The 14,196-nt window shown below is 41.9% G+C and overlaps 1 protein-coding gene across 4 annotated transcripts in view; it reads left to right on the top strand.

Annotated features, from left to right (window-relative positions):
• The first annotated feature begins 132 nt into the window (after positions 1-132).
• The window catches only part of TXNRD3 (thioredoxin reductase 3), a 33,227-nt gene continuing 19,163 nt past the window's right edge, over positions 133-14,196 (top strand). The window contains exons 1-7 of one of the 4 annotated variants that reach the window (XM_008159474.3): positions 133-530; positions 5,349-5,409; positions 6,905-7,014; positions 9,533-9,637; positions 9,875-9,947; positions 11,496-11,615; positions 13,588-13,730. In XM_008159474.3, the coding sequence (XP_008157696.1) occupies positions 372-530; positions 5,349-5,409; positions 6,905-7,014; positions 9,533-9,637; positions 9,875-9,947; positions 11,496-11,615; positions 13,588-13,730 (771 nt within the window). In that variant the 5' untranslated portion in view covers positions 133-371. Of the gene's footprint in view, positions 531-5,348; positions 5,422-6,904; positions 7,015-9,532; positions 9,638-9,874; positions 9,948-11,495; positions 11,616-13,587; positions 13,731-14,196 lie in introns of all 4 variants that reach the window. The other 3 variants (XM_028138645.2, XM_054723878.1, XM_054723879.1) reach the window with 3 other exon arrangements.

Raw genomic sequence — 14,196 nt, 5'->3', positions numbered from 1 at the left:
AGCCTCACCCACTTTGGAAGCGTAGTGGACTCCCGCACAGCGGCCTAGTTCGCATGCGCGCGGGGGCGTGGCCGGGGCGGGGCCGGGGCCGGCGGCCGGGGCGGGGGCGGGGCCCGTGGCAGTGTGGGGGATTTGTGGCAGGTGTGGACGTGGGTCTCGTTTGCGGTTCCTCCTTCCAACCACAGGCCGGGCGCTGCCGCCCGCCGATCGGTCTTTCTGAGCACGCCTGGCCCGGCCGCGCCAGGAGCAACACCGAGGCTCTGGCGCACCCGCCGCCGCCGCCGCCGCCGTCGCGGGCGCCGAAGTCGCCGGGGCCGGTTAAGGTGGGCGCCGTCCCCAACCGCCGCCTGGGCGGCGTCCACAGCGAGCCCATGTCGTCGCTGCCGGGGCGCCGGGCTCGCCTGTCATCCCCCGGGACCAGCCGCTTGTCCTCCGAGGCCCGCGAAGAACTACGGCGCCGTCTCCAGGGCCTCATCGAAGACAACCGGGTGATGATCTTCAGCAAGAGCTACTGTCCGCACAGCACGCGGGTAGGCGGGGCGGGGCGGGGCGGGGCGGGCACGTCCTTCCTCTGGCGCCCTCGGACCTCGGGACTCGGGCGGAGCGTTGCCGGTTCCGCCCTCGGATGCACACCCGCGAGGCCCAACGACTTCTGGGAGGGCCGGGACTTGGGACCCGCTTTCTGGGGTGTTGCCCGAAGCCCGGACGGGGACCTTCTGCTCGGCCCCTTGGGCTTGGGGAAGAGGCGGTCGCGGACCTGTTCCGGGACTGTGGCTTCTGGGGTTAACCGCTCGTCCTCTCCCTCCTGGCTGTTAGTCTGATGTTGGCTTCTTTATCAAGTGTTTATTCGGAAGAATAAAGTATATATCAAACAACTCTTGGCCTGATAAGAGTAGTGCAAGGAATGGCCAGGACTTGGGAGGAGTAGACTAGAGCTGCAGTCAGCTCCGTCTTCCTCACTGCGTGACCTTGAGCAGGTTCCAGAACTCCGCGGAGCCCTGGTTTCCACGTTTTGTAAAATGAACCTTTTGTAAAATGTGGCTTTGAGTATACATTTCCTGGTGAAGTTGAACATCTTTTCGTGTGTCTATGGGCCACTTGAGTTTCCTCTTCTATGAAACTTCCAGTCCTTTTGCTTTTTCCTCTGTCAGGTGGTTTTGTTTTTGTCCTGAAGGGGGTGAGGATGATGGGAGGAGGCGATGGGTAATTTCAGCGGTATTTCACACTGCCTTAACTTCGGGGGCTAACTGGGAATCCAGCATTTTGATGGACAAAATTGTTCTGGGTTTTAAAATAGCCCACTTAGAAATGAACCTTTGGAAGGCAAACCCATCGAATGTTAGGGACTTTGAATATTTTCAGCTATGCTTCACATTATCAGGAAGTTGAAATGGAATATGCAAAAGCACAAATTATTGGGTAGGTTGGTGAAATTATACGCTGTCTTTTCACATTTGTTTCCAAGTTTACATTGCCTTGTACAGTATATTGTTTCATAAAGTATGCGTATCATGAAGTACATCGTAAAGAATAAAGAAACAAACTAGTACTCCGGAAGCCTCCTTGGATGTCTCTCCCTGATTACATTCCTCTCCCCTCAGAGTGAACCGCTATCCAAAATTTCTTGCTTTTCTTTGCAGTTTCACTAAATATACATATAATCCTGAAAATGTTTTGTTCCTTTGGCCTGTTTTGGTACTTTATGTAAGTAGAATCATACATATGTATTCTTTTGCTGTTTTTTTTCTCTCACCAGTTAAGTTTCACAGATTGGTGCATGTTAGCTTCTGTAGCTGAGGTTTGTTAATTTTCATTACTGTAACATTCCCTAGGATAAATCATACCTCAGTTTATTGATTCTGCCGTTGCTATTTTTTTGCTCTTAAAAGCAATACAGCTATGCCTGTTCTTGCACATACATCCCAGTGCATATGTAAGACTTACTTTACAGTAGATATCTTGAAGCTGAATTGCTGAACCATAGAAGATGCATGACTTGTACCTTAACTGGGTGATGCCAAACTGTTTTTCCTAGTGGTTATACCAATTTATTCTCCCACTGGCACTGGGTAACAGTTCTCCTTTGCTTCATGTCCTTGACAAAAGTTGATATATTTAATTAGTGCCATTCTGGCAATTATGACATGGTATTTCATTGTGGCTTTAATTATACATTTCCTGATGAAGTAGAACATCTTTTCATGTGTTTATGGGCCATTTGAGTTTCCTCTTCTATGAAACTTCCAGTCCTTTTGCTTTTTTTCTCTATCAGGTGGTTTTGTTTTTGTACTGATTTGTAGGTGTTCTTTATATGTTTTGGATATAATCCTTTGATTATATGCATTGGAAAATCTCCCAGATTTGTTTTTTCCTTTTACACTCTTTATGAGATATTTTGGTTAACTGAAGTTTGCAAGTTTAATGTAGTTGAATCTATCACCTTTTTCCTTTTATGGTTTGTGGGTTTTGGGTCTTATTTAAGAAATCAGTTTCTGCTGCTTTCTCATTTTTCTGGTATGCACACTATGTGTATGTTAATGTACTTAAAGGTGTCCCATGTTTCTCTGAGACTTTCTGTTTTTATTCTTTTTTTTTTTTCTTTGCCTCTTCAGGTTGCATAATCTCTATTGATCTGTCCTCAAGTTTACTAATTCTCCTGCCAATTTGAATCAACTGTCGAGATATTCTAGTCACCTTTTCATTTTATTTTTGTAATTTTTAACTTTATACTGTTCATTTGGTTGTTTTCTCATCACTTCTATCTGTATATTGATATTTTTTATTGGATTAAACATTATCATTATACCTCCCTCCATCTCTTGAAATGGTGTTCTTCAATTCTTTGGACATATTTACAATGGCTACTTTCACTATTTGGTATGACATCTGGGCCTCTCACAGGTAGTTTCTCTTGCCTGATTTTTTTCCAGCGAAGGGATCCACTTACCTGTTTCTTAGTATGACTGGTAATTTTTTGTTGAAATCTGGACATTGTACCGTAGGTAATATAGTGTAGCAAGTTTAGATACTGGAGCTCCTTTGTTTGCTTGTTTATTTCCTTATAGGGAGTTGGCTGGTTTAATTTAGGGATGTTTATTTCCATCCAAAGATGAAGCCTTTGATGTCACTCCTCAGAGAGTGCAGCCTTGAGTATGTACACAGTCACCCTGGGATGACAGGGATTTTAGCAGCGCTCTTGTCTGTGTTAAATTTTTTGGTCTCTGCTGGTATCAGACCCAGATATTATGCACCATTAATTTCAGGCTGGTGGTGCTATTATTTCTTACACTGTCCTGGAGGGTAAATTGTTCCACACTCTTATCTAATTAAATCTAGGCCCCTTTGCAGAGAGAGTTTTCATGGCAAGTTTAAGACTATTCTTATCCTAGAAATACTAATCTTAGCTCTCTCTTTCTCTGTTTCTTTTATTTTTTTTCTTTATTATTTTTTTCTTTCTGGTAAACTAACTGTCTTACAGATTAGCTTATTGTTCTCCTGGAGCTACCAGCCTCCTCTTCATTGCTTATCATCAAAATTCCCATTATTTTCAAGACCACCTTTGGACTTGAACTTCCCCACAGTTTAAAGTAATTTCCTTTGGGTAGAACTTCTGAGCTCTCTGATCTTATGGTTTACCTCTGCCCCTGAGCAAAATCTCTGAGACGTTGCTCCCAGCCTGGAACTTCACCCTACAAGTGGGCTGAGGCCGGGGTGATCAGGTCCCTGGTATTTTCAGCCTGGGGTAAAGCCTTGGATCTCTGAGTGAGGCTGCCTGGAGGAAGGGGGCCCCCATGTTTTTGGCCACACTCGTCAGGAATGTAGCCTTTGCCACTCAGAGCTGTGGGGAGACTGAAATGCTGGTGGTCCATCCCTTTTGGTGACTAGGTATCAGGGACTTGGCTGCTCACTTGAAGTGGAGCTTCTGTCAAGCTGACCCAGGACAGAGGAGGGAGGGTGTGGATTAAGGTTTAAATGCCTCAGACTCTCCCTGTTTATATTGGCATCTGGTAGATTTTCTTTAATACACGTTTCTTCATTTGTCGTGTGCCCTTAGGTCAATTTCCAGAGACTTTTCAATGGTTATTTTAAAAATAATTTCACCAGTTGTGGATGTTCTGTTAGGGAGTGAATCTGCCAGGCTCCTTGTCTCCATCCTGGAATCAGAACCTCTCTGGGCTTTAGAGGACCTTGAAGGGTTTGAGTAATGGTGAAAAGTAGGCTTTAGAGTCTACTTTTGGTTGCAGTTTAGAGAACTGAAAGGGACAAAGCTGGTTGCAGAGAGAACTCCTAGGATGTTACTGAGAAACTGCTCAAATTAAGATAGCAACTGTTGGGAACTAGAAAGATGAATTAGCTCAGCATAGAGGATTGATACGACTTAGTAATTAATTGGATGGATGGGGAGTTAGTGTAGGGTAGGAAAATGTTGCAAAGAGGGAGGTATTAAAATGACTCATAGGTAGTGCTTCACAAAGTTTTTAAAATGCAGGTTTTGATCCAGGACCTGGTTCCTTGTCCAATAAGCTGCTAGGTGATGTCTGTGCTGCTGATCCTCTGTCTCCTATTTAAATAGCAAGGCCCTAGGATTTCTTCTTGTTCAGGCAACTGGTGAATAGTGGCCGTGTGAATTGTCAATTTATTTGTCTGTTTCCCCTCCTGGAGGCAGGGATTGTGTCTTATTCATTGTTATAGCTTGACTACATAGTAGGTATTTGATGGATAAATTTTTGTTGAATGCTTTAATGACTATTGAAAGGAAACAAAAAGAAGAAAATGTATGTAGGAAATGATGAGTTTTATTTTGGGCAAATTGCATGTGAGGTGCCTGGTGACATTCAGGTGAAGAAATATGTTTGCCAGTCTTGAGTTCCGAAAAGGGATTTGGGCAAAAGTTGAAAGTTGAAAGTTGAGGATTCAAATGATAAAAATAAGGGAAGCGATGGGCTGAGTTTACTCTGGGAAGATGTATAGAGGAAGGGAACAAAACAAAAACAAAAATAAACCGCCCTGGCTGAGTGGCACAGTTAGCTGAAGCATCATTCCACACACCAAAAGTGGAGGGTTCAATTCCCAATCAGGGAACATATCTAGGGTGTGGGTTCAATCCCTTGTTGGGGCACATATGGGAGGCAGTTGATCAATGTTTCTCTCTCTCTCTTTCTTTCCCTTCCTCTCTCTCTAAAATATATCAATAAAAACATATCCTTGGGTGAGAATTAAAAACAACAAACAACTATAGTCTAGAGCTCATATTTCTGAAGAACATTTATTTTGGACATCTTTATTACTGTGTCCATATTTCATAACTCTGTTGACTCTGTGAGAGTAAAAGCAAATTTTTGTTACAGGTTAAAGAACTTTTTTCTTCTTTGGGAGTTGAATATAATATCTTGGAACTTGATCAAGTTGGTAAGTGGAATGGTTAGTACATACTGTTGTTTCAGTAAATGTCAACAAGATTAACTTCTTTTCATTTGCTTTGTTCAATTCAGTTTACTCTTGTCTCTTTGGGTTAGATGAGCTGTTTTTTTCTACATTCAACCATGCAGAAAATGAACCTCTCAATATAGGGCAGATAATTTGGTGTAGTTTTTTTATTTATATACTAGAGGCCCGATGCATGAAATTTGTGCAAGAGCAGGCCTTCCTTCCCCTGGATGCCGGCACCGGCTTCCCTCTGGCACCCGGGACCTGGGCTTGCCTCCGGCTGCGGCACCTGGGACCTGGGACCCAGCTTCCCTTGCAGTCCCAGCTTCATCCAGAAGGTTGTCAGGTCTAATTAGCATATTACGCTTTTATTATTATAGATTTTTGGTATTTGAGGGGAGGAGAAAGATGTATAAGCTGCAAACCTTGAAGCACTTCAGGCATTTCAGATGTATCTGGTAACTTTCTAGCAAAATAGATTAAGCTGTAATAAATGAAAAGAATCTGCCCCTATTTCCTGATTAAAGTACCTACGAGGGAGAACGCATTAATCTTTTAGCTTTCATTTTTGAATTCTTGTCAGACATGCATTAATTATCTAATATTAATAGAGCACTTTACACATGCATGTGTTTTGCAGAGGTGGGAGACAGAGTGGTGAACACACAAAAAAATTGATGTCTGCCTTCATGGGACTTCACCAACTCCTTTTAACCAGGCACCTTAATTAGTGAAATGTTCTTAAGTCTGTGAGACTTTTCTAAAGAGCATACCCAATAATTTTAGGTAGTTGTGGCCTGGTTTTATTTTTAGGGATAGAGGACAGATTTTGGACTCTGATCATAAAGATTTTTCAAATATAATTGTAGGAAATATTTTTGGAGTTATTACTGTTGATATTTGATATTTGCTATTTAAAGAGGATTTTATCTTGATATTTTCTGTTTAAAGAGGATTCTTATCTTAACCAAGAAATTATATATCAGAATCTAACTTAGAAGGGTTTATTTTCAAAGGAATCAATGCTTCATCTGTATTCTCAAAGGTATCTCTTGAAAGCCTGGATGTTTTCCCTTTTTGAGTCATCTATATTTATAAAAGCCTAAGTGACCATTACAACCGAATGACCGGAACAACCAGTTGACCAGTAGCTATGATGTGCACTGACAACCAGGGGGCAGACACTCAACACAGGAGCTGCCCCTTGGTGGTCAATGCGCTCCCACAGCCACCTCCTGCAGTCCTTCCCCCAGGCTGGCCAGGCCTCCAATAGGCCTCGATGCCAGCCAGGCCAAGGGACCCCACCCATGCACGAATTCGTGCACTGGGCCTCTAGTTATTTCATAAAGTTATATAATACACTGACCTTGTGTGGATATGTATGTGGGAGCATTTAAGTGTTATAACACTTCATTTTGACTCACAAAGGTTTGGAACCCTTTCAGTGTTTTTATATATTTAATTTTTTATTCTTTAGATGATGGGGCCAATGTTCAAGAAGTGCTGTCAGAGATCACTAATCAGAGAACGGTGCCCAATATTTTTGTGAATAAAGTACATATGGGTGGATGTGACCGAACTTTCCAGGTAATAATGGTATTATGTGTTTTTTAATGCTGTTTGTTCAAGTTTCGTTTTTAAAAATATTTAAAAGGGGATAAAATGGTTTTTAGGAGTCTATTAGTCTTTTGGAAGTTGTAAGATGAAAAGTGTATAGGATGCTTATCAGATAACTTTGATTATTACCTTGACAGAAATTAGCTTTTCTACCAACTCAGACTTCAGAAAGAGAAGGTTTTGAGTGAGGTTGCCAGACAACCAGGTGGACCACCCTGGAGACCTTGGTCTCTTCTTCCTGGTGGGGGGAGAAACAAGGTCTGTTCTTTCTTTAAGGTTTATTAAAACGAGGTCAATGCTAACATTCTTGGCTAGGGTAAGTAAAATTCCTCTCAAGGCTCTAACCCTGGGAGCTTTGCAAAGGTTCATGCCTTTAAATTTTTGGTTCCTAGAATGCAGAAATAAACAGGAATCATTCAGTTAAACAGTAGTAGATAAAAACTGATGTTTATTAAATAAGATTCTTATTTTATAACTAGTTATTTACTTTTATTAAAATTCTACTCTCATTCTTTATGTATGTATGCAAATGATAGTAATCAGTGATTGGTTAAGTACTTATATCTGAAAAATTTTTAATATACTTTTATTAATTTTTAGAGAGAGGAAGAGAGAGGGACAAGGGAGAGAGAGATAGAAACATTACTAAGAGAGAAACATTGATCGGCTGCCTCCTGCAACACCCCCTAGTGGGGATCAAGCCTGCAACCCAGGCATGTGCCCTGACTGGGAATCGAGCCAGTGACCTACCTCTTGGGGTACGGTTGATGTTCAACCACTGAGCCACACTGGGCTATATCTGAAATTATAATTAAAATTATACTCTTCTTGGGGGAAAAAGAGATGATCTACATTATATCCTAATTTTATGATTATTATTGTTAATCTAGTAACAGTCTGTTCTATTAGTCCTAGAAGCTATAACTCAATTCACATGATGGTAAGTACTGTAATCATAGGCCCTAAATATCTTCAGGAATGCTATTCCTGCCAATCCTAATGTAGAAAATGATGACAGAGGATGAATCTGCAGATGTAGAGATAGTCACTCTATTTTAAGATTAAAAGGCCTAGGACAGTCGTCGGCAAACTCATTAGTCAACAGAGCCAAATATCAACAGTACAACGATTGAAATTGCTTTTGAGGGCCAAATTTTTTAAACTTAAACTTCTTCTAATGCCACTTCTTCAAAATAGACTCGCCCAGGTCATGGTATTTTGTGGAAGAGCCACACTCAAGGGGCCAAAGAACCGCATGTGGCTCGCGAGCCGCAGTTTGCCGACCACGGGCCTATGAGACAGATTTCTCACATGGCATGTAAAAGTAAGGAGGCCAAAGGAGTTCTTTTTAGAATGTGCCGAAAGCATCCATCCTTCAGTGGGCCACATTGCATCTATTGAGTCCTGTAGTTTCATAGCACTTCTGTTGTGCTTCCCAGGATGGCATTTCTAAAGCCAACATAATAGGATTGAAGAACTAACTTCATACAAAGAAAACTATTGCTAAATCACATTTGATCCTCCAACCTCATTTAAACTACTTCTGATCACAAGGAGGGCCAAATGAACAAGAGAATATAGTGAAGAGCCAGGCTCATGATCATTGTTGAAAGAAAAAGCAAAATGTATATTTTATATAGGAAATTTATCAATAAGCTGCAAATTTTAGATCAATTTATGAGAAACCATGAGAAATTTGAAGTGCGTGTCCTACTGAGGATTCATAAGAATTATTTTCAAAAGGAATCCTAGCACAGGTGAACAAAATGTAGAGGAGGGTGGTATTTAGCTATTTTATTGTGCTTGGGTATAGTATTTCAATGATTAGGCCAAAGAAAAGGACCTCATCTGACAGATATAAAGCCATGACCTCTGGGTCATTTGACACATGCCTACCTATCAGGAGATAACAAACAAACATGTACTTTGGCATACACTCTTAACTAGTTGGACCTTATTTGAATACCATTCAGATAAATTTAAATTCCAGTTTACATGAATTGTAGATTGTTTCTAACCCTGTATCATAAAAGGGTAATATGTAAATTGACCCTAATGAGGGAACAACTGGTCGCTATGACACGCACTGACCAACAGGGGGCAGACGCTCAATGCAGGAGCCTCTCCCGCCTCAGTGGCAGTGCTAAGCATGTCCGACTAATGGCTTAGGACCGCCCACCCCCCTTGGTAGCAAGCCTAAGCCTTAGTTGTACATTCCTCGAGGACTCCCGGGCTGCCAGAGGGATGTCTGACTGCCGGTTTAGGCCCAATTCCCTGGGGAGTGGGCCTGAGCCATCAGTCGGACATCCCCTGAGAGGTCCCAGACTGTGAGAGGGTGCAGGCTGGGCTGAGGGACCCCCTCGAGTGCATGAATTTTCGTGCAGTGGACCGCTAGTATTTTTATAAAAGAAATCCATGCTGATTAAACATAGGGTAAAAAGAAACAGTTTTAAAACAAGTCATACCATATTCTCTCATTAAACCACAGGCACATCAGAGTGGTTTATTACAGAAGCTTCTTCAAAAAGAATCAACATATGATTATGACCTCATTGTCATTGGTGGTGGTTCTGGTGGCCTTGCATGTGCTCAGGTATGAAAAAAGTAAAACTTGAAGATAATTTCCCTGATGATGTCATAAGAATTTTCTTCTGCTACTTAAAAAATAAAAAAGCCAATTTTGATGTTACAGTCCAAGCTTTTATTGTAATAGCTGGTTTAATAAAGAGAAAAGACTATGTTATGACACAAACACAGCCTTTTTATTTAGGGAATAGAAAAATTGGGGGAGGAAAATGACAACATCTTTATATGTCACTGTTTTCCTTAGGAAGCTGCCATTTTGGGAAAGAAAGTAATGGTGCTAGATTTTGTGGTCCCGTCACCTCAGGGTACATCCTGGGGTAAGCTGTTTTTCTTTGTTGTTCTTTGCTCTTTACATACATTTTTGCTTTGTTTAATCTCATTTAATCCTCACAACAATCTCAGGAGGTATGACTAGCCTGTTCCATAGGTGAGGAAACTGGGTCTCAGTGAGGTAAAGTAATTGTCCTAAGACCATTGCATAGTTAACAAGTGCTTAGGGAAGATTAAAAAAAAAAAAAAAAATCCATGACCTAGTATTCCAACACTTTTGCCATAATTTTTGCACACATGCATTTAATATTTTCACATAGTTGTGATTGTAGTATAGACTGTGTCATGCTCACTTAAGTTTGTTGTAATATTTTTTGTGTTTCTGCATTGATTTAATAACTGACTTTCACGGCTGTATGATAGTCAGTTGAATAGTGTGTGTATGATTGTTCCAAGTCAGTTTAATGAAGTGCACAGTGAGCTTAAGGCCTGTGACTTGGCTGTAGATGAGAGTGCTTACCTTTCCACATTTTTTCCACTATAAAATAGAACACATAGATTTTGTGCTGGATATTTTCTGTTTATGCTTTAATCCCATTCTTTATGGTCTCTACCCTGCTTTATGTCCCAGAAGGCTGATGAGTTGGTATCTTTGCCTTTTGGCTGCTGGTTGGGCTTGGCCATATGGGGAAATGGGAAGAGAACAGGAGGGAGGAGAATGGAGTGGGGGTCTTCATTTTCTTGGTTCCCTCCCTGCTGGTTGCTGCAAGCTGGCTCCATCTCCAACGGAGAGCCACAGCCCCTCTGGTCTGTGGCACCTATTCGGTGTGCTTACCCCTTCATGTAGGGTTGGTGATGAGCCCACTGTTAGTAGTTGTTACTGTTGTTCTATCCCTCCTTGCTTTTCTTGCCCACACCCCAGTAATAATTTGTCATCTATTGGCTAAAAAAATTATAGCCAATAATTTTATATTAGTAAAGCTAATTTGCTTTGCAGTGGACCCACTATTGGCTCAAAGGAGTCAACTTACAAAGAGAAAAGTCTGGAATCTTGGGTTCTGGCTGTTGGTGTAGTATATAATTAATCTAATACAGTTCTGATCCCTTCATAGGTCAGACTCAAATGAAAGTTTTGGACAGCATCTCCAAATGCACATCCACATTTTTGCTCATCCATGGGCCTCCTTCACAGACCTGTGCTTAAAAAGTCTGGGTTAATCATTTGCATGTTATTGTGGAGTATGGTGTTGATCCCACAACCATTCAAATTTGTCATCTCCATATTTTAACTTTAAAAAAAAACTTTTATTAATTTCAGAGACGAAGGGAGAGGGAGAGAAAGATAGAAACATCAATGATGAGAATCATTGATTGGCTGCCTCCTGCATGCCCCAGAGTGGGGTTTGAGCCCACAACCTAGGCATGTGCCCTAACTGGGAATTGTACTGTGACCTCCTGTTTCATAGGTTGATGCTCAACCACTGAGACATACCAGCCAGGCCATTTCCATATTTTAATAACACTGACTCCACACATGTGTAAAACTACACACACACACACACACTCAAAAAAATTAAAATTATTTTCTTTCTCAGGTCTTGGCGGTACTTGTGTAAATGTAGGTTGTATTCCTAAGAAACTGATGCATCAAGCTGCTCTTTTAGGACAGGCATTAAGAGACTCAAGGAAATTTGGCTGGGAGTATAATCAGCAAGGTGGGTAATCTATATATATAAAAGCTTAAGTGACCAGATGACCAGCTGACCAGTAGCTGTGACATGCAATGACCACCAGGGGCAGACGCTCCAACTGGTAGCCATGATGCGCACTGACCACCAGGGGGCAGACGCTCAATGCAGGAGCTGCCGAGCTACAGTGACTTGGCAGCTGTGGTTCTCAGGTGACACACCAGGAACCAGAGAGGAGGGAGCCCGATTCCAGGGTGTGTTACCCCAGAACCACCCTCTCGCAATCCGGGACCCCTCGGGGGATGTCAGAGAGCCAGTTTTGGCCAATCCCCACAGGCCAGGCTGAGGGACCCCACTGGTGCACAAATCCGTGCACCGGGGCTCTAGTGACAGCAAACTGTGGTTCGTGAGCCACATGCAGCTCACGAGCCGCCGTTTGCCGCTCTGTTGACTAATGAGTTTGTCGACCACTGACCTAGACTCTCGATTCCAATAATTACAGGCTGTTGTTGTTCCTTGTGATTAAGCCCCTATCCCAGTGGTCGGCAAACTCATTAGTCAACAGAGCTGCAAACTGCGGCTCGCGAGCCGCAGTTTGCCGACCACTGCTCTAGTGGAATATAAAGATTGGGAGAAAAGAAAGAATGGATTTCTTAGAGAAAGACTTGCTATTTGTATTTCTATAGCTGAGTTAAAAATTTGTTTAATAAACATTCATTAGGAGCCTTCTGTGGTCCTGCTCCTGATTGCATAGGTTTGAGGTGGGTCCTAGAATCTGTATATTTTAACATGATTCCCAGGGGTCCTAATGTGCAGCCATGTGTGGGAACCTCTAATATAGAATGTGTTTTACAACAAGAACCAGAAACAAGAATATGCAGTGTGAATTTAACTGATTAGGTCCTTGGGATAAATGATACTTTAAGGGCTGGAAAAATAGCTTTTCCAGCTATTGGGGAAATGAGGCAGTTATCTTAGGATATGAGGGTATGTGCCTCTGCTGGGTCATAACCTCCTGGGATCATGGGGTGGGAGTTGGGTAATGTAGTAACAGAATAACTCTCTGGATTCCAAAATCTTAGTTGACTTTTATTATAAACGTTTACTTGGCCAAGCCTTTCTGCACTGTGACCTCTTTCTCTTGGCTACACTGTAATGTCCCATGTTCCTAATGATTAGTGGTGAGGCCTTTCTTGAGAGTGCTAGAGGCGGTGAGTCTCCCAGTGTGACCAGAGGTGAACCCTCAGTTGGCTGGGTTTGTCTTCAGGGATCTCATCCAGTTTGATGGGAGCCGCCGGCTGGCTTCTGTGTCTTATAAATGTGGTGCACGGAGACGGTGTCTCCTTTGGGAACCAGCATCAGCAGATAAGGTGAATGCCTGGGAATAAACTCCACCTAAAAGGTACAGGGATGATGAGAAATCTGATTCCATCAACTCCCATCCCAACTTCAAAAGGAAGTGCGTAGCATTTTAATAAGAATGGTGGTACTAACCACATTTATCATAAAGAAATACAGGATATTCACTATCATAAAACCACCACCAGGTGAACCAAATGGGACTCGCCTGGGCCTGTCTGGGGGGCGAATATGCAGTGCTCGCTGACCTGAGACTTGCTTCCCTTCACATGTAGAAGGCCCCGTGCAACCAGCCAACCATGTGAAAATGTCCATGCGTGCTCCTGAGAAGTGATGATCTTCTTGCCTCATAACTTTGCATGCACGGCCATGAGAGAGCCAGTTTTCTCCATTCTGTTCTCCATGGATATTTTTTCCAGTTTTATTCTTTTCAGAATTATGCTTTTTTGCATGGTTTATAATATAAAAGAGGAAGAAGTATAAACCATAACTGGTATAAAAAAAGGTTTAAGTTGCTAATTATTTTCTGTTCATTTCTAGATTTTTAAAGCAACATGTCATGTGGCTTGTGCGTTTCTATATAATTTACCATTTACAGTAAGATTCACTTGATAACTTCACCCTGGTTACTTATTTTCAGTAAAGCACAACTGGGAGATCATGACAGAAGCTATTCAAAACCACATTGGCTCTCTAAATTGGAGCTATGGGCTGTCTTTGAGGGAGAAGTCTGTGGCTTATGTAAATTCCTATGGAGAATTTGTCGAACACCATAAAATAAAGGTACTCTCTGAATATTTTGTCTTGTTCATTGCTTTACCTTTATTACTGCTTGTACTTGCCTTGAACTAAAATTCCATATTTATGTTAAGGATTATAGCTAGTGCATGCTCCTCCATTGTTAGTGCATTTCACAAGTCTGGCTAAGTTAAAGAAATTGCCTTTTAAAGAAAACTATTAATTTAAAGTTATTTGCCATCTTTAAAAATTTTTTTTTTATTAATTTCAGAGAGGAAGGGAGAAGGAGACAGAGATAGAAACATCAGTGATGAAAGAGAAACATGGATTGGTTGCCTCCTGCACACCCCCTACTGAGGCTCGAGCCTGCACCCCAGCATGTGCCTGACCGGGGTGCAGGCTCGTAGGTCGTGCTCAACCACTGAGCACACTGGCTGGGCTCATTGCCATCTTAAAAGAAAAAGTTTAAACAATTTTAAAATATCAAAATTTTAATAGTGTTAATTCTTTT

Source organism: Eptesicus fuscus, chromosome 12 (genome assembly GCF_027574615.1).
Source record: "Eptesicus fuscus isolate TK198812 chromosome 12, DD_ASM_mEF_20220401, whole genome shotgun sequence".
NCBI lineage: Eukaryota > Metazoa > Chordata > Mammalia > Chiroptera > Vespertilionidae > Eptesicus > Eptesicus fuscus.
The sequence above is the reverse complement of the archived record's forward strand: the minus strand, read 5'-3'. Positions and strand labels throughout refer to the sequence as shown.